General features: G+C 42.9%; 1 protein-coding gene across 7 annotated transcripts; it reads left to right on the forward strand.

Moving 5' to 3' along the window:
- The first annotated feature begins 620 nt into the window (after positions 1 to 620).
- On the forward strand, positions 621 to 26,654 carry LOC121066258 (meiosis-specific coiled-coil domain-containing protein MEIOC-like). Of its 7 annotated transcripts, XR_005817628.1 has the most exons (10): positions 622 to 966; positions 3,609 to 3,794; positions 9,581 to 9,712; positions 14,777 to 14,943; positions 17,366 to 17,467; positions 18,028 to 19,819; positions 22,750 to 22,884; positions 23,020 to 23,200; positions 24,514 to 24,627; positions 24,930 to 25,141. XR_005817628.1 is itself a non-coding variant. In XM_040549672.1 (9 exons), exons 3-9 carry the CDS (start codon positions 9,671 to 9,673, stop codon positions 25,181 to 25,183), a joined length of 2,673 nt encoding a protein of 890 aa, XP_040405606.1. In that variant the 5' UTR covers positions 622 to 966; positions 3,609 to 4,359; positions 9,581 to 9,670; the 3' UTR covers positions 25,184 to 26,654. The 7 variants fall into 7 exon arrangements, 6 of the variants coding, with proteins under 6 accessions (XP_040405610.1, XP_040405611.1, XP_040405606.1 ...); XM_040549672.1 differs by lacking the exon at positions 24,514 to 24,627 and having other exon boundaries at positions 3,609 to 4,359; positions 24,930 to 26,654; XM_040549671.1 differs by lacking the exon at positions 24,514 to 24,627 and having other exon boundaries at positions 24,930 to 26,654.
- Positions 26,655 to 26,913: the final 259 nt, after the last annotated feature.

A 26,913-nucleotide genomic window follows, 5' to 3' on the forward strand; every position in this document is an offset into this window, starting at 1 on the left:
AATCACTGGAGGGCTGCTGCCTGCATGATCTGATGCCTTCCTAGTCAGGGTTTAGGCACAGTCCACATATTAGAGGATTACCTCCCTACAGACTGCTCTCAGTTGCCAAAATCCTTATCAAACTGCTTGCTCTGAAATTTCCAACCAGGTGTAGACAGCTTGAAACACCTGAGCGTGGCTCACACAGTCCCCTTGCAGAGAAACAAGATGCTTTTATGGTGCAAAGCCATCTGGTTTTTGTGCTTTTGCCAGCAGGGGATGAGCATTGCCCCGGGTTACCGAGCTCAGCTGCGTGTATTTACCTCTCCAGAAGCTAGGTGAGGTGAATCCCACATCAGGTGCTTGTCTCAGACTAAATATAGCTGAAAAACGTCAGCCAGAACAGATTATATCTGTAAACACGCAGCTACGGGACAAGGCATTGTTGTGGCTATTTAAAAATCGTGGTGGCCCTGCCTGGCAGAAGTTTCTGGGCTTTCTGAGGTGGAGCGGGGACTGCATCCAGGACCAGTGGGCAGCAGGAGAAGGGGGCACGTATAATTTCTGAAAAAACAAACAAACAAAAAAAACATTTCAGTGGGCGGTGGCAGCAACGGCTGGGGGGGAGGGCTGGGGCGGACCGTGAGGGAGGGGGAGAAGGGCTAAGATGGCGGCAGGCCCTGGGGCTGAGGGGGCTTGTGAGGGGAGGAAGGGTTTCTTTCCTTGTGAGGAGCAGTGCTGTCACTGCAGTGGGGTTGTTGGGCTCCCTTAGAGCTGAGGGGAGCCCCTGTGGTGGTGTAAATAAATAAAGGACTGTCTTTGAAAGTACCAGGTTTTCGTGTCTGTCGTGTGCCCTGCTGGGTGTCTGTCAGAAGTTAAAGGACTGTGAGGGGTGCTGGCACCCCAAGTGGGTGATGTTTCTGACCTGACAGGGAGCAGGAGGGAGCTCTGAAGCAAGCAAGGGTTATCGATTGAAATCCCAACAGGGTAAGACAGGCATCATTTTCTGAGACTGTTGAGGGGAATACCCTGAAATGTTTGGTTTCGGGAAGAAAAGTTTTTTTTTTTTTTTTTCCTTTTTTTTTCTTTTCTTCTGTTTGTTTCTGGAAGCAGTGCTCGGTTTCATGTTTCTGGTTTTTAAGTTTCCTCTCATAATAAAAGCCTAAAGGTGTGGTGAGGGGTCCCAAAGGAGGAGTGCTGGTGCTGAGTCTGCTGTGCATGCAGGTGTTTGCAGGGTTATTGAAATCACTACTGCCTGCCCTGTAAAACGTATTGTTACTTGAGTGAATCCACTGCTGTGGCCTGCTTGATCTTACAGATAGTGGTAGCTTTTTAACATTTTGAGTATGTTTGTCAGCTGTTGATACTTTGCTAAGACCTTTTAAATCTTTGGTGAGTTGGAGTGCTGCACAGGTGAGTCACAAATGCCACATATTCCTCCCCAAAGCGTGTGGTGTTCCTGCCTTTCTAACAGGCATGTTTTCTCCGGAGTTTTCAATACATGGCAGTTTGACAGCTTGTGCTGACTTTTTCATAACAATCCCTGTTGAAACCCAGCTCTGCCTGCACACCTCTGCATGGGCAGGAGGGGCACTCAGTGCATTACTTGGAGGTGCAGGTACCAGTGCTGGCTCCTTCCTCACCTTGGTGGTGTGGGAGCGTGGGTTCTGCTGGCTGGGGGCAATGAGATCTGCTACATTTTGACTTAAAACTACTCTCATCAACCATTTACCTTTTGTTTTTGGCATAGACTGTGAGCCCATCTTGTTCTGCCATACCATGCAGTTCTGAAGCTAGTGGAAATAATTTATCTCCAAACAGGATTTGGGGATTTGTGTATGGTTTTCTTGACTTTCCCCTTTTTTGTCCAGGTCAAACAAGTGTGAAATTTTGCTCTCAGACTTCATTTGAAGCCGTTTTGGTCTCCATATCGCTAAATTGAGTGCCTGTACTTCAGCACTGTTTGTGTTGCCATAACACTGGAGTTGTTTGGACTTTCTCTGTTTCTTTAATCCCTGGTCAGAGCATGGCTTGAGATCAGACTTGTTGAAACACTTGAGCTTGGCCTGTACTTTTGGCAGCGTTAGTGCAAATACGTTATTCTAAACGTGGAAGTGGGTGTTAAAGCTTCCTATATCACGTTTATGTACATTGTCGGTCTTAAATCATGGCCCCATCAGATTATTGGGGAGGGTGGAGGAGGACAGCCACCTCCTCTAAGTGCTTTGTGGTAGGGGAACAGCGACAGCCTCGTGGTGAGGGGCTGAGGCTGTTAGGAAGGTGAGCCCTCATTTCCTACATGCTGCTGTGTCAGGAAAACCATATGGATGGACTTAACATCTGGGGGAGGTTATGTGCTGCGGGAAATTCTGGGGTGTGTTTTAGCAGTGCTGTCACTGGTAAGTGCTAGGGTGATGGTGATTGTGAAGGATTTTAGTGAAAATGCCTTAGGAACTTTGGATAAAGTCTCTCTCTCTTTCACCTTTTAAGTTCTTTAGTTTTTAGTCAGTCTGCACTAAGTTCTTCAAGAATTTAAGAAAGCGATTTTCTGATTTCTAATGCAACACTTGTGGCTGTCATAGGAGTTTTCTCCTATTTTGTAGGATGGATTTAGGGGCATGGTAAACACTTCAGTTTTATTGCTCAGGGTGAGCAGTGTATATTTTTAATTGTAATTCAGCTGAAGGATAGATTGAGATTTTTTGGAAAAAAAAAAGAAGGCTAGGGACTTGCTGGCACTTTGCTTCCTGTTTTATTCCAGTCTCTAGAGTCACTACTAATACCTGGCTGGTGATGGACTGTTCTACCCAGCTACTGAACTGCTTTCATTTATAGCTATCTGACAAGTTGATTGCTTTGTTGGTTTGTTTTCCCCCCAAAAAGATGAAAATGGCTCTGTTGGCACTGTGCATTGTCCCTATGGATTTCTTAATTTGCTTAAATTATTTCTTATTCTTTTGTAGAATGAAAGAATGTGGTGTGAGGGAAGGATCAGGGTTCACTGTTTGAATTAATGCAAAGAGTTATAGAAAAATAACATCTTTATAAGGAAAAAATGTGTAAATAACTGTTTAAGGGGTATTTGACTGAAAGTGGAGAGAAGGTAAGTCAGGTACAGCACTTTAGCTTGCAAGGAAACCTTTGCCTAACATAGCCTTTGTTTCCTGTAATGAGAATTAAAAACATAGGGCTCCATTTGCTCACACTGCATCCTTCACTGGTTACTTAGCTGGAGTGAGCCAAGCTGTAGCTTTCAGTGGAGAGAACAGGAACAGGAGAGGAGTGGCAGGTGCACCATAGGCACTGACAGAAACATTCATTTGGAGAAATTATTTTTTCATGTAGAGAAACCAAAACCCTGGAGGTACAAGAGGCAATGAACTTGTTATAGGAACTCCTGTATTGTTAAATAGGATGTTACTATACCCCATAGCAATTAATCCTCAGTGACAGTGCTTCCTGATTACACCTTAAAGGCATTTGGAATTATTGATCACCTGAAAGCAATTGTCTAGGAACTACTGTTCCTGCGGGCAGTAGGAGAAAGTGCATTTCGCAAGCACCAGACGCCTTTTTCTTTCCATCTGAGCAGCAGTCCCCAGCTAAAATACTTCATCTCTGTTTGCCAGGCAGTTCCTGCGAGGCGCCGTGCGAAGGAGACTGCTCCAAGGGCTGCAGCCCTGGCTCCTGTGCCTCGTGGCTGCTGCACGACGGAGAGGAGACTACAATTCCCATAGTACTTCCACATACTGGCACTCCAGTGACATCAGACGCTACATGGCTGAGACTGGTTGTAAAGCGAGGAGACCAAAAATGTAAGCTCGGTGTTTCTTTCGCTTCTGTAGCTTGGCCTTCGGCAGCGTGAAATCTTTGCCTGCTAGGGGAGGATTTCACTTGCTGCGGAGGTGTTTGATAAGGGCGCGTACCTGAAGAAAACCTGAGGTGACACCTAAGGGCAAGCCACCCGTACTGCTCGTGGCGGTGCTGCTGCAGCTCTGGGACTCCCCTAGTCTCGGAGCAGCTGCGTGGAGTCCTCACTTAATGCCTGTGTTGCCAGTTGGGCTCGGTGGGCCGTTGCCTTGCCTGCTGCTTTCCGCTCTTTCTGGCGGGTGGAGAGGAGACGCTGTCCATAGCCTGGCAACGGCTTCGTCTGCGTGTAGTAACCGGCTGCGCGGCGCCGGTCCCATGGCAGCACTGGTAGGAAGGGGAATGAGGTGCGGCGGTGGCACCGGCTGAGCTACGCCAGCGGACTCGCGAGCCCAGGGATCGGCTGCTGCAGTGTGTACAGCTGGCACGTCCCAGTGCCTGCGCCGCGTCCTCGGTGGCCCGTGGCGGGGTTGGGAACGCTGCTGCGAGCGGCTGGGGGGACCGTCCCCGCAGGTTTGTCTTCAGGGAGGTTGGTTCTCGCAACGGGGAGAGATTTATGGGGGGTTTATTGTTCGGGAGAGACGTCAGGTGTCTGAAGTCGTGCTGGTGTTTTAGGAAGCTGGAAAGCAGTTTTGCAGTGTAGTATTGCTTGGGTTGCTTGAATGCTGCAGTTTAAAGTGTAATCGGTTACTCGCCTGGCGGTGCCCAGCCTTTCAAGAGATCCCATACTATGAGTGCCTGGTAAAAACAATTCTCCAGACACAAACGTCACGTAGTGTGGACTGCCTGAGCTTTCTATAGGGCGATGGTGGGAGACTTACAAAGTGGATGGATGGGAAACTTGAGAATACTTGCTGTTGTCCTTACTCTGAGAAACTTAACTTTTCAAGCAGGTAATAGTTTTCCTTTAATTCCTGTTAACAGCTTAAAGCTGTTAAATGGCCTCGTGATGTTATTTGCTCAAGTCCGCAGTCCTGAAGACTATTTACTACTTGAATTTCACAAACTGAAGAAGTGGCCAAGAGGGAAGAGTAGCTTTATATCTAATCTTAGCAGTCTAATGAAACTAGGAGACAATTCTTTTTATAATGATACTGTGTATACAGATCTGTGTATACAGATCCTTGTACTGCTGACGTTAAAAATTCAATTTGGCCACATATACTGGTTTGTAACTTCAGAAAATTTATTTTGATACATGAAGTAATTTGAACTTGAGCAATTTTATGTCTGTTTAAAAATAACTCTAAAAAATACATTTGCAAAGACATTTTCATTTAATGGAGTTTAAATTGTAGTGGATGAATCTGGAAAAATATTTTGTAACTTCATTATTGATTTTGTATTCCTAAACAAAGAGGTTTACTGGGAGTATGTCAGTACTAACAGTGCTGTTCTACAGAAACATCTCTGAAAGGATATCAACTGCATATTGTGCTTTTATTTTTAATACATTTAAACCACCTTTGGGTTAGTTATTTGTGAAGTGAGGAGTTCAAAAGTCATCGCCTGTCTGTGTAGCAGTGCCTTGTGTTTCCCTGCTCTACCAGGAGGTGATGGATGTGACACGTGGTAAGAACTGAGCTGAAGGTGAATAAATAGAGGTAGCTGCTGTTAAGTTCCTTTTTATTTCCATGAAGCCTACAGTGAACTTAATATTTTATTAATTCAAACACTGAAGCATATATTTGGTTGCCAAATATTTTAAGTATCATAGCCTGCTCACTGATAAAGGTGTTAGAGTGAATTCTTTCACCACCTTTGTACAACTTTCCCTTATCAGTCCCAAATCTGACCTTCTGGCTAAGGACATCCCACAGCTGAGTTGTGCCTACTGCTCTTACAGCTGGCAGCTTAATGTCAATGCTTTGTGAGGAGTGGGTTTTCTTTTTAATGGGGGATTAGCGCATCAAGGCATTTATAAACAAAAACATCCTCTGAAACTCCAGAGTAAGGGTGGGAAGCTTAAGTCGCTGCCTGCAGATGGACTTGGAAATAGGGCTCTGCTGTTTGAGGTACTCAGGGTTTTGGAGCACTGTTAGAGTTTGTAGATCATTAAAAACAACGCTGGTAACTTTTGTTTAAATGAATTGCAGATCAGGACTTTGTTTCTTAGCTACCAACTGGCAAAGTAATAGCTTATTTTTTAATTAATAAAGCAAAAATTGCAGCAAGAGAGGTTAAAAATTTGAATTTCTGAAATTAAAAACTTTAGGAAGGTTGAAATTACAGTGCTTGCACCTACACAGCCCCACTTCCTGTGGATAAATCTGTGTTGCGTGGCTTCCCAGGTGCTGAACTTGCTTCATTTCTTCCCATTGACTCTCTAAGCTTTTATGTTCGTGTTGTAGAACTGTTCTGCGTGTTGATTGTTTAATTTTTTTTGGCCAAGGAAGAAGCACCTCACAGAGGTACTGGCACACTCTTCCGGGGATAATGTTTTCATAAAGTTGCAATTGAGGAGCAGATGGGAGATCCGTTCTGCAGCAGAATCTCTGTCTTGTGGCTTTGTAAAGCAGACACAGGACTAAATATAAGAAGTCCAAACCAGGCGTGTCAAAAAAAGGAATGAGGGTCTTCAGACTTAGCACTTCACCCTTGGAATCTGATTTCTACAACTTGTAAAGGCTCAGGTAGTGGAAGTGGAAGTCTTTATGCCCTCCTTATGATCTACCTACAATATTAAAGTGACGTTTCAAATTCTTTTTTTCCCCCCTATGGTTTTAGATGCAGCCCTGATGCCGATACTCTTCCATGCTGACATCAGCGTGGGTGCACGTTCACAAAGCATCTCTAGGAGGGCGATGTAAATCCTTCTGAAGATGCTGCTACTTGTGTTATTTTGAAAAGCAGGCAGCCAGGTTAGCAGAGCTCACGTTAATCAGTGAGAAAGAGCTCAAAGTGAAGTTTCGTGCTCAAAGTTTGCTTCTGTTTGATCAAAACAAGGAGGTTGTTGAAGCGTGTGTGTCCAGACATGTGCATAAGTATACAGGGGAACACATTATCCCTGCCTTCATCAGGGGACAGGGCACGTGTGGGCAGAAGCTCAGAAATCAGAGTGGCTGCATATGTCTTGAGAGGGCTCATTATTTACAAGGCGTGTTCAAAGTTTCTGGTGTTAACCTGAAGTGCTGAAGGGCAGGCTGATGGACATGACGCTGGCATGAAGGGTTGGGGGGGCTGTTCTTTCAGGATACTGAGAGTTATGTTTTTGGGGAACCTGTCCTTCCTCTAAGCTTTGAACCATCGGTTAAATGCCCTGAAATTGCAGGAGAGGTGGCGAGGTGTCTTGGCAATAATGGATTTCTGTAAATGCCACGGAATTTGACAGGTTTGCACAGAAGAGAGCATCCTCGTACAGAAAAAGGCTTCTGAGTAACTTTGAGCATCCATCGTGGCCTGCTGGTGCAGCCCCATTACCGTAAGCTCTGTGCTGGTGGCCCTTAGGAGGAGAAGGGGGGAGGCCACGAGGCTGCGGCAGGGGAGGTGCTGCTTGGGGCAGGGCACGAACGTGGAGGAAGGAAGCCAGTCTTTGGTTTTCCCTGCTGATGGAAGAAGTGGTTTCCTCCAGGTGCTGGGCCTGAGGTCGTTCATCTTTTGCTCAGAGTTCTTGAACAGTGTCAGAAGAAAAAAGAAAATAAAATAAAAACTGTTTAAGCATTCAAGACGTGATGTGGAAAAGCTCCACGAGAAACTTTTTATTTGTGAATTTAGCAAAATGCAAGCTGGCATTGCTTCTCTAACTGAAGCATTTGCTTCTACCTGAACTCTAACGTAGCACCCTCCCATCCTGAAGATACCCCAAAAGACCTTTCTAGGAATGAATTATTTACCAGTAGGGCAGCGAGCATGTGTTTGTCACTCCCTAAAAGGTAAGTAACAGCTCACAAAGTTATTGAAAATCCTTTTTTTTTTTTTTTTCCTGAAAGATGGTGTATTGGCTGGGGCACAGTGATTGCACTCTTACCTCTTTTTTTGGACAGCTGTATGAATTTAAAACTTGGATGTTTCAAGCCAAGCCTGCAGAAATCCCACTTTTAAAGCTGCAAGTAGTTGCACTGTGTCACAGAGAGGAATGATTTGGCTAATCACTGCAGGTCTCGTTAAGTCTGCTTTGGCAGAAGAACAGCTAATAAATCACAAGTAGGTAAAAGATCCAGAGAGGTTAGCAGCTTAAACGTACTGACAGAACAAATCATCACTGGTGGTGTAAAGATCCTGCTCATCATCTCTATTGAAAGGAAGCTGTGTAGGGAAGGCAGCACCAGGAGCAGCTGTGTGCACCTGAATCCCTTCAGTGCTGAGCCCCCTAACTTAGCTTAAGCACGGCGGGGGCTGATCCCCCTGGTTGTAGGGGCCACGGAGCTTTTTGTCAGGAGTTCAGAGCGTGTCAGCGCATCGAACGTGCACTGAAGGCCACTTGGTGCTAGAGCTGCAAGCTCGGCCCTTCCTAGAAGCATCGAGGTACCTGCAGGACACTTCCCAGTGCTGTTCTGCTACTGGCTGCAGACTTTGCTGTCCGTCTGAGCATGTTTCTCTGCTAAAAGGTGATGTAAATGCTGTGGGAATCCCAAAAAAGCTTACTACCAAGAACGGGTTAACTAATTCATCCAGCTCTTTGCCCGTTTCCAGCAGCCCTTGGTAGAGAGAAGAGCAGGAGCTTGTCTGGGGGCTGAATTAATTGCTGTAGCATGTTTCGGTATGGCCATCAGGTTGGGTAAATCTGGTTCTGCCGTTCAGCAGGTCAGCCACAGGTGGACGTGCGTGCAGCCGGACATAAGCTTCTTTCTTTAGAGGAGTAAATTTAGAAGAGTAAGTGCTGCGCTGATTTTTAAGAACTTAAGATGTGACTTGCACACTTAAGAACAAGCTAAATCGAGACGAAAAGCAGCCCGTTGCCCACTTGTTGCTTCCACCAATTAATGCTTTGTGTCAGCAAAGATGAGACCTTACAAAGATGAGACCTTGAGCAGCGTTCAGTTCAAATGTGGGCTCTGCTCCGCTGCGTGCCGTGACGCGGGCGGCTGATGCTGGAGGAGTGGCACACATACAGCTGCAGGTGTGTCAGTAAGCGGCGGCAGCTTGACAATCTGCTTCCCAAAAGGGAAGCACGGAAGCTTAGACTCTTAACATGTGTAAATGCACATGCAGAGCAAAGATCTTTAGGATCAGCCTGTTTTTAATTGGAGTGCTGCTGGGAACGTGCTTTTATCACACCTGGATTTGAGTAACAGTGGGTGGGAGAACCTGCCTGGCCTTTGCCACTGACGGAAGGTGGACTGGAGCCCTTACACAGGCAGTCCCAGGGGTTTGTCCTGTGTGCTGGGGATGGCCGTCGGGTTCTGGGCTTGTGAGCAGGACCCCGTGGTCCTTACCTGGTAGGTAAGGACCTGCGTGATGTGTCGGTCAGCCTGTGGCTTGCTGGGCAGCGTGCTTCTGCCTGCCTGAGCCTAGGTGCAGCACGGCGCTGCTTGCTTGTCCCTTCTGGGCCTCCATGTGCCCCGTGGTCAGCAGCTCCTGGCTGCCGAGCTGTTTTGTCATGCGGGACCTCAGCAAGAAAGGAACATCGTCATCGTTCTGCCAACATCTGAGATGTAGGTGATAGCGGAGGAGCTGTGGGCATGGAAAGATGGTGGGAGGAGCAGTGAGGGGTGGCTAGAAATGAGTTTCGTGCATAACAAGAAATACACTGACCTGGTAATTGTTCTTCTTCTTTTTAATTGTTTTTAAATAGGTTAAATCTGTCCATAAGAATCTAAATTTCTGCTTGCATGGCAATGCTGCATACGTCAGAGAAGAGAACTGGCATTCTGCTACCAAGGACATGGTCAAGCCCAGTGCCACCCTTGGTCCTTACAAGTCACAGGTGAGTCCAAAGAGCAAGTTTGCTTAGGGAAACAGAAATAAATACTTCTACAATATGTTGGTTTTTTTCTAACTACGTGTATTGAATAAGCACATACAAAAAATAAAACTCCTCCAACCCAGGAAGTGAAGAGAGTGCTCCATTACAGCCAGAGCAGATTTCACTGTTTGTGTCAGTGCAGGAGATTAATCCCCTGTTCGTGGCAGTCAGCAGTTCCTCATCCAGCAGGGCTTTGAGTGTCTCCTGTCAAGGGCACTTGTGAGACTCACCACAAAGTCTTCTGAAGAACAATTACTGGAAACTACTCTGGATAAAAATTCTTTGACCGTAAGAAATGAGTGTACTTAGATGTCAGTGTTTAAAACAAACAAACATAAATTTCCCCAGTAGCCCTTGAGTGTGCTTAATGGTAATGGGGCTACAGAACCCCTGTATTGAGCAAGCGTCTCAGAGCTGTGCTCTCTGTAGGATTTTGACCCAGCTATCAAAGGAAGCAAGTCTCAGAGCTCTCTTATTCTCAGGAAAAGTTTCCAGTGCTTTGCAGAGAAGGAGCATTCCCTTTATCCCTAACAAGCCCTTTGGATGTTAGGAAATTGAGATTTAGAAGGAAGTCTCCAGTAACCTGCCATCATTGTCTTTTTGTCCCTAATATCACGAGATCTGAATACCTGACCTATTTTCTTCCCCATTTATAGTTTTTATTTATCCCTGTCACCTGTTTGTACCCCTGCTGGTTAGTTTCCCAGGTATCACAAGAAGGCAACTCGTAGAACTCTGATTTTTTTCACTAGTTTGTTTCAGAGAGTTGCTAGCAGTGCCTCCCAAATGGTTAACTGGTTTGTGTGCTGTAGGTGGGAGTTATTAGGGTTCTTAGTCACAAACAAACAAAAACCACAATGCTTTTTCATGTTTGGTTTATCTTGCCAGGAAAAGCAAGAAATAAACACTAAACGCTTATCCTGCCAAGAAATCAAAGAATACATTCAATATAGAAGCAGTAATGCTGTTGTGGTGCTGTCACTTACTGGCATCACAGATAAAGTTTGACAGCTGGTCACAAAATGCATCTGTGAGCAGTGCTCTGTAGTGGGGCAGTCCTGCAGTTTTAGGATACCTGGCTGTAAAAGGACTTTTTGCTGATGTAGCTCAAATGTTTTTGGTAAATGCTCGAGTTTGCTTACTCCTCAGTCGTGATGAGCTTCCTGGAAGTGAAAAGCCCTCTGTGTGCATCTGAAGATATGGTGTGACTTAATAACAGTATTAGATGTCTCAAAAACAAAACAGTGTGCCCAGTTATGTTTGCAGAGAGAGAGCTTAGCATATGCACGCTTCCATTTTACCAGGAACAAACTGAAGCTCTGTCTTGTTATGCTTTGAAAGAAAAATCCCCTGAGATATTCTGTCTAGGTTTTAGATAGGGCAAGTCTTTTGTTGTTGTTTTGAGAGGTAGTTGAGTGGGAGCAGAGGTTTTCCCATGCTTTGCAGGGTGCGAAGAATGAAGTAAGAACCTGACTGCAGGAGTTGCCATTTCGTTTTGTTGGAGACAGCGTTTTGTTCATTGATTTACTTTATACATTCTCTTAGGGTTGAAATTTGGAGTGAAAGACACCTGTGCTTCTGCAGGCAGCCCTTTCTTTGCAAGGCCTGTTAGGGAGGTTATCACTGTCTGAACCTCAGTGAAGAAGGTTGAAAATAAAACAAACTGGCAGGCAGCACGTTGTTTTATCCCTTTTCTTTTTTTACTCTAGCTTGCTGCTAGTTTGTATGTGAAGCCCAGGTGAGATTTCCCAGTTAGTTTGGAATTTTGTTGAACCAGATCGAATGAGACTTCAGAGCTTTGGAAGTGCAGACCGATGGGGCTGTGTGCGGGGTACATGAAATACCTCCTCTGCTGAGCTGTGGTCACATTGTCCTGCACAGCTCCCATCAGCAGTGACTAATGGCTCTGAAAATAAAGGATACATCCAATAGTTACAGGTCCTATTTTTAAGCTCTGCAAAAGCATTTTATACTTTAGCCAAGGAGTGTGATTTATCTCCGCGCTTTGATTCTGAGCGGACTAAACAAGACCAGAGCCCAGGCAGTGGCACGAGCTTGCTGATGCCACTAAATTGTTCCAAAAGCTCTGGCCCTGGTGAGCTCCTGCTTTCCTAAATGATACCTGGGCACGATTTGGGAGCCACTCGCAGCAGGCCCTTTGGGTACCGTGCTCCTTCCCATCAGCCAGGGTGAGGGTTCAGCTGAACAGCATCGTGCCGCTGGGTCTCTGGGAGAGGGATCACGTCCTGTACCGTGTGTGTGTATGGAACAGTACAGAAAGTGTCCACTCTACAGGATGATACTGCCTCTAAAATAACCCGTTATTTAATAGGGGTTTGTTTGGGTGTGTGAGACAAGGTTGTAGCAACTGATAAGCCCTCAGTTTAAGCTTTTTTCCATTCAAGTGCACTGCAGTGTCAAAGGGCTGTTCAGTCCTGCTCCCGGTAGGAGCAGGCTTTGGCAGGTAATGCTATGTTTTCAGACTTAGAGTCAGGAAGAGAGCCTTCTGAGGCTGTGGCAGCTTTCACTAAATCAAATTCTGGCTGAAGAGTTGTAGTAAGCAAATTTTTCTTTCTTTACACAACTTTTTTCAATAGTAGACCAGTGAAATCTTAATTTAACTTCATATTTTCTCTTTTGAACAGATAAGGCATGAGGTAGTGATTGATATCTAAATAACATAAAAAGATAAGTCCAATATAAATGACTTTTGAAAAGCCTGTCACTGGCTCTAGAGACACTTAAAACATAGCTATATTCAGACAATGTGAATTTCCCATAGCAAGTGCCAGTCTCACAGAGTTGACAATTTTGGCCACGTAACTGTGACTCTAGCGACAGTGCAGTTTTTAATCTTAGGGCCATAAAGTGAAATTTTAGTAGATCTGTTTAAATGTTTTTAAATAACTCGTCGTAGCACCGTTTCTTCCTTTCATATTCTGTTTTTAACCCTTTTCAGGATTTTAAGTACATGATGGAGATTTCTCTACAGTTATTCAAAAAGGGTTTAGCAAACGGTTTGTTTTGTGTGATCCAAGGCTAGTTTGACCATGCTGATGAAAGATGTTTTTCTTTTTTTCCTTCGTTTTTGAAAGCTTCCCCCCAAAAAAAAACACAAATGTTAAATCTGTCTTTGTACCTTCTCTAGCTGCATTTGCAATGGAGGAGAAGTGTTTTATCCTCAGTCTTAAGAGCTCTTGCTTTCCATCCTCTGCAGCCAGGTAGGCAGAGTTCAGCATGGCTTCTGAATGCTAGGATCTCAGATGAAGCTTTTTGCTGCGGTGCCTCTGGAATTCTTCCTGCTGACAGGTTGGACGCAGGGGGACTGAAGGTGAGAGATTAGCGTAAGGAAGGGATTCCTTTTATGCAGCAAGTTATTTTTTTTCAGTCTGCCTACTGACCATTCGTTTACCAAGAACGCAAAATTCTGAGATTGTTTCAGGAAGGTGGGTTGAGTTACAGAAACTGAAAGGTGGCATCTTGAATGAAACTCATCTTGAAATAGGAAATCCCCTCGATAGATTTTTAAGCTGGTACGTTGGTGTTTTTCTTTCTTCGTAAGAACCACAGCTTGCTGAGAAATACTTCTAGAAACGGTTGGGGAAAAGATGCTGCTCAATGTTCTCCCTTGGCTCACGCCCTTCCCTCCTTCCCATGGTCTCTTGCAGCTTTGGTTTGAGTCTCCCAAATGTCACTTGCAGAAGAGGAGTCAGTACCCCATCTTGACTGGGTAGCTTTACTTGGGAGAACTGAAGGGACCTAGTTCAGTACTGCATTATATATAATCTATTTTTTTTTTTCCCAGGAAAGCTTGAGGTTTTATTTTGAGAGTCAAAACTTGCAAAAATTGATCAACAAGGATCGGGGGCCTGGTGGCAAGTTGGCCACTGGTCAGCGGTGTGACCCTGCAGCAGAGAGACAGCGACCCTGTGCTGGGTTGCTTTAGGAAGAGCACGGTCAGCAGGGCGAGTGCTCTTGTAATCCCTCTGTTCTGGGGCTTCCCGTACAAGGGGGGGACTAGAGCGAGTCCTGCAGAGGCCCCCAGGATGGTTGTGGGGTGGGGACCAGGGAGCCCAAGGAGAGGCTGAGAGAGCAGAGTGTGATCAGCTGGGAGAAAAGAGGAGGAGCAGCTTGCTGGTGTGTGCAGCTACCGTATGGGAAGGTAGAGGTAAGGTAGTCCGGGCTCTTCTCTGTAATTCTTAGCAGTAATTCCAGGCAGCATTTAGAAAAACTTCCCCAGAGAAGAAATGTTGGGACCTCAAAACCCAGTGTCAAGTTTGTGAGTAACCTACCTGATCAAATCTACCACGAGCAGGGAATTAGGCCGGGTGACCCCCAAAGGTCCCTTCTGATTCAAAGAGTTTCTGGTATTCTGTTCCCACCTTCATCTGTCACAGGTTCTGCTGTAGCAGCTCCTCGTCTAGATGCAGGAGGTGCGGTTCCTCGTGTTGCTTACATCTCCCATTTTTTGCTCTTTGAACAGTAGCTGTCAGTCACTTACCTGTAAGAGTCTTTCCGGGACCAGTACTCGAAGAGAGGTTACTTTTCTTAACCCCACTTTTCTCTGAAGTTTAGATTTCCCTCCCTGCTTACGTGGGGCGCTCTGCAGGAATATTTCTGTTCTCAGGGGATATAGCCGGGGTAATTGCTGTACTCTGTTTTCCCAGAAGGGATGTGTATGCCTGTGACATGTGCATTTCCAGTCACATAGGCTAGACGATTCTGAGCTTGTGAACTTGACACTCAAAAACCAGCAATGTGAAATCTGTAGAGAATTCCTGTTATTGTATAGTAAGTAATCTTTATAATTTCTTATTTTTAGGAGATGCGTAAACTTGTCACATTTCAACTACTTTAAGGCAGGGAAAGGAACAGGTTTTAGACAGTATCCTTTTATAACACTTATGTTTCATTTTCCTGACAAATTATTTAGCTCATCATATGAAAGACAAGTTTAACTTTGTTGCCCTTACTGCTCACTGACATAAACATCTAATGTTAACAATTTTTCCTTTTTCAACGTAGGTAAATATCAAGAAACAAAAAATGGACACTCAAATATTTTCCCCGTTACTAGGGGCAATTACTAGCACGCCACCTCCGTTAGAATCTTCCCGGCTGTATAGCGACTGGTCAGCATGTGGAGAAGAGATCAGCACAAAAACTTCTTTTCAAGACTGCACAAAAAAACGGTATGAACCTTTTTGGCGTAGTCTTCTGGTGGTGTTCTGCAACACTGAAATTGTTGCTGAGCAGCACCAGTGGGATTGTGGATTGTTTTAAGAAGAGGTTATGGCATAACCTTGCTCATTGTGGCCTTTCAGTACTTGAAGGGGGCTTAGAAAAATGATGGGAGAGCGACTTTTTACACGGAAGTTACCGCTGGGACAAAAGGGAGTGGTTTCATACTAGAAGAGGGGAGGTTTAGATTAGAGGTTAGGAGGAAATTCTTCACTCAGAGGGTGGTGAGGCACTGGCACAGGTTGTCCAGAGAAGCTGTGGGTGTCCAATCCCTGGAGATATTTAAGGCCAGGCTGGATGGGGCATTGGGCAACCTGGTCTAGTGGGTGGCATCCCTGCCTGTGGCAGGGGGTTGGGACTGGGCAGTTTTTAAGGTCCATTAAAGGTCCAACCCAAGCCATTATGTGGTTCTGTCTTCATTAGAAGCTCAACTTATTATGTAGTAGTTGATGTAGAGCTTGTGAGAAAAGATGAGGGAGTCTGTTTATGTGTATCTATGTAAAAACTTAAGAGTTTGGTAAGAATAGTACAATTTCATTGTTAGGGAATGGAATGGGAAACTGTCATAAGTGAGAACTCCTTTGCAAAAAAAAAAACAAACACCACCACCTCTCCTTGCCCCATCACTCAGTGCTGCAGCTTGTAAAGATCCCGCCTGGTGGTGCAGTGTCATGGAACACGGGTGTCAGTGGTACCCGTCTGCCACTGAAAGCATAAATACGTGCACCACTGCTCTTGTGGCAGCCTACTGTCTTCATGTGCCCTTGACTAATGCACTCAAGTTTGATTTTTATAATACATTAAAAAATATACTTTTAATGCTGGCTGAATGCAAAGCCCTTTTTGGCTTGCATCGTCTATTAACTGGAACCATGTATTAAGAATAAATAAGTGAACTTTCATGTCAGCTAAAATTAGCTAGTTTAATACACAATTTTGTTTTCTTGATGGAAAAGATTAATGTTCTTTTCTGAGATTAAAAGCCTTGTTTTCCCCCTAATTAAAACAGCTTTAAAATGCTCTCGAAGAGGAGAGGATCACTGAGTTCTCATTAAATGACAATGGGCTTCCTCATCTGCACTTCTCTTGGGTTCTTGACCTTCAGACCAAAGCTATTTTATCTTTACAGCCCTCCCTTGGACTTCTTATGGAGTCCTCCATGGTAGATCTCTGAAAAGATCACCATAATTCTTTAGCATTTGCCAGAAAGACACATACATCGTTTTGAAGCTTATCAAGGAAAAAAGGCAAAACCAGAAACAATTTTATTCCTCTGGAGAAATTCACTCTGAGTCTTGAGTATTGCAGGCACTTGTGATCCATCTGGTCTTAGTAATGCAGTGAAATTATTAAAGGGACAGAGAATGAGGCTGGGCAAAGGCTTGAAATATTCCATGTCAGAGTGTAAATAAAACTGCTTTTTGGTTGTGATAAATCAGGTGGGCAGGCAAAAAATCATGACTTCTGTAAAATCAGGAGTTATATGAGGATTGTGAGGAGCAGGGAATGAGTTCGTAGTATACAAACTAGGGTAGGTACTATGGTTTTATTGTGTACTACAATTAAAATTGGGATGTTTAAATTATTTCAGCTTTTGAAATGCATAAACAGTGAATTCATATTAGGCTTCCTACTCTTTTTTTCTTAATAGCATATGCTGGCAGTATAATACTGCCTTATTTCGGGGGTTGGTCGGTGCAGACTGACGGTAGCTTTTAACACTTGCTACCAGTGCTGCTAGCATTTCTAGTATCAATCTCTCTGTGTTTAGAGTCATAGAACATCCTAAGTTGGGTTTGTATAAGGGAAGGGATAGTTGAACACTTAGTGCTATCACAAACACTTAACAAAATTCTGACTTTTTCAAAAATGGGATTACAAAGTGGTTCAATAGATCTTAAAATAAAAAAAAAAAGACATTTAAAAAGTGATTAAGATTAAAATAGTAGATATTCAATATCAAAGTAGAATAAATCAGAACCCTCAAGATTTTGAGAATGATGATTGTGTTTACCCTATGAAGGAAATAGTCAAGATTTGAAGAAATATGTTCTGTGAAATAGTTGCATTGATTGGAAAGAGGAAGATCTTTTGGCACTCCTGTCTCTTCATGTAACAGCTAGAGAAATTTCCCAATTCCTAACTTTTTGCTTCAGTGGAGATGATAAAGGAAATTCCTTCTACTTGGTATAAGCTATAGAATTCACAAATGCAGGAAGAGATTTCTATATGTTGCTGCTGAGAATACATCACATTCAAAACACTTGAGAGATGCTGCTAATGCAAATTAAAGGTGAAAATAATATTTTACCTTTTCTTTTATATGCTTTGTTTAGGGGAGAGACTTACTTATTTAAACTTTATTTTTTTCAGGGCACAGGTAAATCTTTCTTATTCTGGCAGTGGCCCAGATATGTTTGGGCTAGTGTCAAGCATTTTAGAGGAGCCAAACAAGACAGAACCGGTTACAGATTGGTAAGTTTATTCTGAAAATTCTTTTATGTTGCATATCACTTTTGCATTCTTTTATCACCTATATACGTTTTGAATGTTTTCACAGAATTTAGATGTAAGGGTCTTATAAATGCCCTTGAAATGTGGAAGCTTTTTCTTTTTTTTAACAAGTGGTTGAAGTAAGCTGTTAGAAGTGAAAATTTTTTCCTCCAAATGCTTTGAGATGAGACTAAAAATTTCATTTTAAAATAATAGAGAGTTGACTAAATAGAGTCAAATCTAAAATACTGAGCATAAAATCTGCGGTGCTGAATATATATATATATATATATATATATATATATATATATATATATATAGTAAACAGAACAACGTTGGCAGTCAGATCTCACAGCATTTATTGAACTACAGCAGGAACTTCCCTGCCCTGAAATTTTGTAGGAGAGCTGTGTGTGACTAGCCAAGAATGTAACTGGGGGCACTGTGTTAGGGGCAGGAAACCAACCCTGAGATGTGAACTATATTGCACTGTATAAAAAAGCGTTCGATTATTGCTGGAATTTTGTTTAATTTTGTTACAGGAATTCTCTTTCAAGATTGTTTCCACCAATGTGGGCACCTGATCTTGGAAACGATGGTGAATTCTCAGGGCTTTCATCTAAGCACTCTGTAGGAAATAAGGATTTTTCAAACCTGATGTGCACACAGAACTACTACCAAGAAGAGCTGCAGAAGTCGCGTGACGTGGAGATGTTGCACAGAGGGTTAGAAGATCTCCATCTCCTAGAGTCTTGGCTTTCTCCATCTGGCCCTTGCACTCAGCCTGATAACATGCTGAAGAACAGTTATCCTGACAATTCCTCTTTCCAGAATAAGAATTCAGTTCACCAAGAAGGGTATTCATTTCAAAGTGCCAACTACAATCGGCACTTGCGCAGTTATGACCACATGAGGTTAAATGGGGACTGTGAAAAAATTGGTCCCAATTTTAATACTTTTTCTTCTAGAAACAGACTTAAAGACGACACTACTGTTCAGAAAGACTATTGGAAAATTGAAAGAACAAGGGGTAACGTTATGAATAATGATGCATGTGAGCAAACTAAATATTCCCCTGATCTTTCCAATCAGCCTGCTGATGACTCCTGGGATAAAACGTCCCAGGACAGCCACTTGTTTTCTAAAAGATATGAAAACTTTACAGCTGCTCATAAATCACAGTCATCTGTTCATCCATCGCTGTATTTTTTCAATCAACCATCTAAAGAAAATTTTTCTGGAGTGACAAACAGAAAACCACAGGAAACCCACATGCAAAATGGTCATCAGAGCTTTACTTTGGGGGATGCTTTTAATAACAATGAATCTAAGATCCATGCTAGTCCTAAAGAGTGCTCTCATAAAACTTTGGAGTATGATTTGTCTGTCAAAAATATGCAAAATGGGAGTTACTCGCCCTACCATATGTGGCTGGGTGGAAAAACTGCAGGTCCAACAGCTGCGTCAGATGTTGTGTATGGAAAGCAGCTGGTAACAAGTCCCCAGTCAGCTTCTGGGGTTTCAACCATGTCTGGTGGTTCTCCCACCCATCACTCTGTAACACACTCCTACTTCTCACAGCTCTCCCCTGTCCCCTCTTCAAGAAAGGATGGAAGGTTACACCCTTCAAATGGTGTTTCTAATAATTTGGGACTTTCTAATTTCATCTCGGGAAACCAGAAGCAAACGAAACCCTTTGGACGCTCGCAGCACGAGTCGTTGACCAGTAAGGAGTGGCAGCACAGCAAATTCCCCACGAGTTTTTCATCCAACTGGTTAACAGAGCCCAATGCCGTGAGCGAAGACCCCGAGCTATTCCACAGATTTCAAAAAAAGCAAACGCAAGAAAACGGTAATAAAGATGATAGAAGAGGCAGAAGGAATTGGGTTCCCCATTTTGGATACGCAACCCCAAACCGCCCGCAGTTCAACGTGTTCCGAAAAAAGCCCGAGCAGAACGGTGGTAGCATGTCAGATCTCATCAGTCCTTCTTTTCTCCCCTCCTTCCCATTAATGGCTGATTTTAAGCAAAATCCTGGCTTCCCTCCGTTTAATCACCACCTGTTTTCATCAGCAAATAACTTCAACTTTCCCCCTTCACCCTTACCATTCTCAGAACTTGTTGATTTTCTTCATTATGACGATTTTAACCACTTGAACCCCTTCATCAGTGATCTGTTTTGTGGGGAAATAACCGCACCGTACTTTGCCTTTCCAACGCCATTTAACAAGTACAGACCGCCAAGAAATCGCAGCGGACCCGCTAATGAGCTTCATACCCACCTGGAGGAGTGTTATGAGCAGTGGAGAGCTCTGGAGAAAGAGAGAAAGAAGGTAAAACCATAAATGAGTAGCTTTCTGTCAAAGCTGGTGATGGGATCAAACAATCCACAGAGAGCAGAGGCTCTGGTACTTCTGAGGAGCAGAGGGTCCTGTTGTCACACTTAGCTTTAAATACTTCAGATGCCATCTGAAACATCTTCCCTTTCCACTCAGACAGGGCTGCTGACACAACATTTTTCTCCGTTAACCTGCAATATTCGCTACAACAAACAGAAGTGTCACTGGCCAAAGCACTGAATTATCCTTAGCTTGGATGCTGGTTCTCGTTTTTATGGTCGATAAAAGATCACCAGCTCCTTGTTACTCGTTCAGGAGGCCTTTATTATGATTCTGGAGTCACCAACCATACGTGGAGACAAACAGGGTCAGCGCTACCACAGGCGATTCTTGTAGACTGGCGTTTTATGCACCTCCGTGGTGTAAGTTTTTATATTATGTTCAGGGATTGCTTTTCTTGTCCCACCCCATTTCTCCCCAACTAAATCTTTAAGTGATATATTTAGAACCCAGGCTCTACTCTTCCATAGTGCAGTCACTTAGAGAGAAAGTTGTGTTGTCTTTTATTTAATTAAACTAACAGTCATCTTCTGGTGTCTTTCCCTTTTTATTTCTCCTTTTTTTTTCTTTAAATCTTTGGCTTAGTAAAAAAGAAAGGAAATAATCCTGGGCACCCCGTGCCCAGCTGTAGAAGACACCTGCAGTGTCTTGTGTGGATGTGACTTCTCCCAAAGGTTCACGCTCCTATCTCAGGTTCTCTTTAAGAAATTGTCTGTGAGGGGACCGTGCTCCTAATAAATGTCTTATTTTTAGGAATGAAAACTCTGAGCTCCGAAGGAGCAGGAATTGCTTCCCCAGGAAGAGTCAAATCTCCTAACTCCGCGTCAGGTCTTGGCAGCTGGGTTGTTGCTCATCCAACAGTCCCAGCGGATACGCCGAGCGCCTGCTTTCTGCCTCTGTTAGGGAAGTCTCCTGGTCCTTGGAGAAGAGGCAGGTTTCTGACCCAGCTGGCTCGCCGGAGAGCACTTCTTTCTTTCTTTCTTTCTAGGTTTTTGGAGACCTACCTAGAACTGCTTGTCGTCTTTGCTTACTGATGCCCTTAACTCTTTTCTACCCATCCAGTCGTCTACCAGGAATTCTCTGCAAGTGAGAACGGGTGCTGATTCTTGCTCCTGGGTCTGAGAACAGTGTTTCCAGAAACTCTTCTGCTTTCTGTTGTGACAGGCAGCTATTCCAAGCCTGCTCATGCAGCACTGGGGTCAATTAAGTCATTTGGGATGATTGATTCAGTCTTCATCTCATAAAACACATTTTTGTGCTTTCATCCTTAAAGAAGGATTGTTCATCCTTGTTCAGTGATGTTCTTAATAATCCAAGGGATTTAATCAGTGAATTTGATCTGGTCCATTTTAAGTGGTCGTTTATCCTAGTGGTCTACTCAGGCTACAAACATCGGTCCTTGATTTTTGTGGTAAAAGCTACACCTGCAGATAGCTTTATTTATGAGCATAAACTCTTCTCAGTCCTACAGGTCAGCTGTGATAGTATGGTTCACATCCTTGCAGCCAAAATATTTACTCCTCAAACGAGGATGACTGCATCACGACTGCCTGACAGGAACGTGCCTGGACTGCATTAATTGCTGATTGTGGCTCTTGTTTGGACGAATGCTGGTTGGCAGGGAGTAAAACTGTCAGAAACTGCTCTCATGCTCTTGACAGTCTGAACTATGCTATGACAGTGCCGAGGCCTCTGTGTCAGTGTTGTTTAGCTCATTAGGATATGCATTTCACCTTTCCTTGGTCCTTAAAAAGGGTTTGCTCTTGAGGTTCTCGCCCTTTTGATGTTGTTTTGATTAGCTTGCATGCTTTCTGAAGAGGGTAGGCACGAACTCCTCGCAGTGGGACTTGTGTTAAAGTCTGGCACAGCGAGCTTGGTTCTTCCTCTACATCTTCCTCTTCTAGGGATCTGTCATCAACAAAATATTACTAATTGTCCATTTGGAATTGCCTGCAGTATTAAATTGGCATATAGATTAACACTAAAAGTTGTTTATTAGCTGTCATTCTTGAATACCTGGTAGGGTTTTGTAAATTCATGACCCTTGCCCCAACTTTTTTTCCTGAATGTCAGACTTCAAGAGTTGACTGTAAGTGGAGTGATTGAGCTCTGTACTTACTGAGTTAGAAGGCAGACACCCAGTAGTAAGGATGCCAGTAAAGCAAAAAGGAAGAGAATTTTGCACGCTTTCAGTCTGAATATGGACTTAACCTTACCCTGAACAGCAGCATGGTACCTAATCTTTGTCCTCGGTCCCTTGCATGCTGAAGAAGGACCAAGACAGAAAATCCACTGCTAGTTTTAGCTCTTTTTATACTCCAGGTACCAGAAGCTCCTATCCAAAAACAGGTTTGGTGGTGGTTAGTCACTACCTGTGCTGTATAGCATTTGGGCCAGTTCCTTTCTCAACACAGAGTCTGGCAGCTGTGTTGATGACTTTCAGAGCCAATACCAGATGGTTAAATCTGGTTTAATTCTGATGCAGTTCAGATGGAGCTCGTGCTCCTGGGACCATCTGTTTCTTTTGGTATGATCATAATATGTAACAATAGATGTGGTGAGAGAGTTTAAGTAACTGGTATACAGAACAAGAAAATCTCTGCTTTAGCCTATGCCCAAGGTTGGTTAAAATAAAGCTGCCCAGAGAACTTTATTCTAAGGTAGGGCTGAATTAGAGAAGTATTCTTCTTCTGTAGCTTGCTGCACATCTAGACAGATACTTGGGAGCATTTTGCTGTGAATGCAGTCAGAAGCAAAGATAGGAAGTACTCTTTGAATGTATTTGAGAACTCTTAAATGAAAACTTTGGTTGTAATTTTGTGCTAATTTCAGACAGTTAAAATGGGTATGTATTTCCGCTTCAGACTGAGGCTGACCTCGCAAGAAACTTCCCAGGAAAGCGCATATCTAGCTCAAATAACACTCCTGTGTCTCGGCTGCCTGCTAACCCATCCCGCGTCGATCGCTTGATTGTCGACCAATTGCGAGAGCAGGCCAGGGTAAGTTTTCTTGAAATATTGTCTAGTGAGCTCTAATATCTGGTTAAATGCTTCATTTCTCTTCTTTTCTTTGTTTTATTTTGATAGAGAGTTATAAATAGTTAGCGACTTTGGTGTTTTCGATGTGTCTGGTAGGTGCTCACCTTGATAGGGAAAATGGAAAGGCTTCGTGGTGCCCCTGTGCACGGTAACATATCCGCGACGTTGGAACACCACATGGAAGCCATCCACGTAACACAAGCGAGGCGTAAGGATGAGATTGTTAATGCTGCTAATCCGCAGAGACAAGGAGCGCTGCGCTATAATAATGAGAAAGGTAAATACTTTCCGTCTAGTAGTTCTTGGAAAATCTTTTCCAAAGATTTAACTATGAAAATAAATTATTTGAATTATGCAGCAATTATTTTATCTTCAGCAAAAAAGTTGTTTAAAAAAAAGTCTACACCTGCCATTAGGTAAAATTGTTTAAGCTTTTTGAAGAGCTCTTTTCCTTCTTCTTTTTTGTTACTACATTAAACACTTTGAGGCCTTCTCCTCTTTATTAAAAGATCTGTAAAAACTGTCCAGTGATACTATCTAACCAGAAGTAGTTCTTAAAATCAAAATGTACTTGTTCTTAAACAAGTTTGTTTTCTTATTAGTGCTGTTTGGCTAATCTTTTCTCTTTAGCTTATAAGGTAAAAAATGTGTTGGTGCTGTGTTACTTCATGGTGTTTACCTTATCAAAGTCACAAAACCACCAGAAATTAGACTTTCGAATTCCTAACTTCTGTTAAAGTAAAGCCAGAATAACTTGCAGCAGAAGTATGTATTTCTGTAGAGACATTGTGTGCTGTTCTGCAGTGTTTTTCTCACTTGGCATAGCTGCTACTTAAATAAAAGATTAGCTTCAAGAATTTACCATAAATCTGTTTTCTAACTGTGACTTTGAAAGCATATTAATTGCTAAAAAGTTAACAAACTCTAGCTCGTTATGTATTACAAAATACCTCCAAAATACAAAATACCTCCAAACCTCAGTGCCTAAAGGTGCAGATCATTACTTTTCTTCAGAAAGTACCCATCTCAGGAAAAGGTTTCCAGAGGGGACTCTACTTCCCCGGCCTCATTTGGATCCGTGTGCAGCACTGGTTTGCAGTGTGTGACTTAACTGTCCTTGTAGTGACACTGCCAGTGGGTAGTCCTCGGCTTTGTGGGATAACCTTCCTCGTAAGAAGGGAAAGCTGAACTGTAAAGAGTCAAAATACTTAGTTTTCACAACTTAGGTGTCAAGCACCTTCTTAATGATGTCATATACTTAAAAGTAATAGTCCCGTAAGCAAACCACCTTCTAAAATTACTCTGAAAATTGTATGATGTGATTTGAAACACAAGTATAGGGCAGGAAGTAGGCATCTTACCAAAAAAACCCAACGCCAACCATGTTTTTGATAACACTTCATAGTCGAAGGACCTGGAACCAGTATGTGAGCCATTGTAGCTAGAAAAATTGCTGTTGCTTTTATCGTTAATGGTGACACTTCCAGTGTTGATAGGGTCCTGAAGAAGAGTTGTGCTGCTGTTGCTCGTCTAAGTTTAGTCTAAATTGCATACAGAAAAACCTCAGGTCTGTTTTCTGCTGTGAAATAGTTACTGCCCTGGGTTCTGCTGCTGATTAGGTAGCCAAAGTTCGGTGTGCTACTGGCGGGTGGGTAAAGGAGGAAAAAAGGATTGCTTCCAGCTCCTCTGGCTGGACTGAAGTAGGTAGTTTTACTAATCATACTTGTTTAATGTTGTTGTAGATGGTCTATTTTGATAACATTAATTAGGTTTAATTATTATATCGTAGGCGTGGTGATTATGCCAGTGAATTTTAAACATGATTATGGTCGCTAGTAGTGTGAGATGTTAGAGCTATCAGTTGCAAGAGGGGAATAACTGTTGCAATTCAACTGTTGCAGTAACAGGGTGCAATTTTCGCTCTTTCTTCGTAAAATTGTGTGTATTTTCAATGTATTATGAGGCTTGTGTACTAGTTTTACCCATAACGTGTTTTTCTGTTGCAGATGTTTTGGCTCTGGCAGCTGCCATCAGAGAGTTGGCTGCTTCCACACGCAAGGCTCGTACTGCGCTGTGGTGTGCGCTACAGATGACTTTGCCAAAAATCTCTTTAAGCAGCCCAGTACAGCAGGACAACGTTGAAAAGGCCTTGCAAGAGCTCTGTCCTCCAAGCACAAGCACACAGGAAAAAACCTATGTGGAGCATGAAAAAGGAAGCAAAAATGAACAAACTGAGGAACCCATGAGGATTCTGGATTAATAACAAATACTTGAAGGGAGGCAGAGGGCTGAGGATCGGGAGGGAAGGGCAAAAAGCCTGCCTAGTACTGAGGGGGGCGTGTTTTGATGGGCTATCGGAAAGTGAAAGGGTTAAAAATAACTAATCAGTGCTGCAATTCTATTACTGTGATTCTGGTGTTGAGAGACACATCCTGTAATAGTGTTAATGCAATTTTAATATTGCTGGTGTTGCGATGTCTGCTACATAAGAATTTTATTATTAAGGGGAACTAAACAATAGCTGAGCATTTTCCTTTGTCTGCTTATCCAAAGCTCTGTATCAGCTGTGACTCAAGCCATGACCCGAGAAACCAGTGAGACAGGACTTAATTCTCTTTTGTTTATGATATAATTTTGCATACTTAAAAAACAAAGAAAAAAACACATTTTAAAGGTATTTAAGAAAGGTATTTAATTCAGGTGTTTTTTCTTTTGTTTGTTTTGCACCATGATGTGGTTCTTTGAAGTGCCAAAGTGATCAATAAGTAGATCGCATCCTGTCACAGAGCAGTCCACCTCCTGTATTGTTTCTGTGACTGGGAGTCGTTGATCGTTCAGGTTATTGCCAAGTTTAATGAGAAGAATCGGTGTTTCCTGGTGGTTCTGCGAGATGCTTCAGCAGTTGTGCTGCCGATTCAGTTTCTACCTAGACCAATGTAGACTGAGATTTCATATCCCTTATTCCATATAACAATGTTTTACATCTTAAAAAAAAAAAAAGATTTTGTAGATGTGCAGTAAGTTCTGCATTAGCAGGCGATATAAAACTGTCACTCAGGATCAGAAACTAGATGTATTGATTTCTCACTGGGTTCAAACCCATGAACTAGAGGTCATAGTATGCACTTAATTAGAAAATATTTTTTGTTACTAATGTAAGTTCATGGTACTATAATTTTCAGAACCATTCCATATTTATTTTAATGTCTTTATTGAATGTTTATTTAAAACTTTATTTTAGTAATATAAAGTTGGATCTTTTTGCCAAACCTTCCGAATAATCAGATTTAACGATTTACTCAGGAAATATGTATATTGTAGTATACACGTGGTATATAGGGATTTTGAGTGGGAAGGGATGTTTGCAAAATATTTACACAAAGCTAACTATATACTAGATTACCAAAGCTGTTTAATTCATTTTCCGCATGGAAGACTTCGTAAACTTAATTGCTGTTAACTAGTCTCCGTTTTTGTGGCTTAGACAATCAGAAGTGTCGTGTGTCAGTGTGGATGTTCAGGGTGAGAATTAGAAAGGAGAGAGTAATTCCAGTTTTGTTCGTAGGGCATGTCAATATTTTAATGCTTTAACAGCTGTCTTAATGGAACAGGATCTCTTAACATGTGCTGGTAACCAGCTGTGGCTCCTGGGCTTTGAGATATTAGCGGGTGGCTTTGGAGAGCAGGTCTTATTTTAAAAGTCAATTAAGCATGAAGAAAGGTTGAAAGATAGAAAGGTGGAAAGATTAAAAATGATTTTTTTTTGTGTTCCGTAATGCTTGATGTTAAATTCGACACTTTGTGGATAAATCTAATTGTTTCCATATATATGCACTTGCAAAATGTTCTGTAGTTTTGGATCTGTGAATGTTTCTAGGACAGATACAGACTCGTTAGTCCCACTGTTAACTGGAAGGAGGCAGTAGCCACATAACCCTGTAGGTACAAGGTTACATGAGCCTCTTTGTAATGCACTGAATAAAGCTCAAA

The sequence above is a fragment of the Cygnus olor genome, chromosome 2, assembly GCF_009769625.2.
Source record: "Cygnus olor isolate bCygOlo1 chromosome 2, bCygOlo1.pri.v2, whole genome shotgun sequence".
Taxonomy (NCBI): domain Eukaryota; kingdom Metazoa; phylum Chordata; class Aves; order Anseriformes; family Anatidae; genus Cygnus; species Cygnus olor.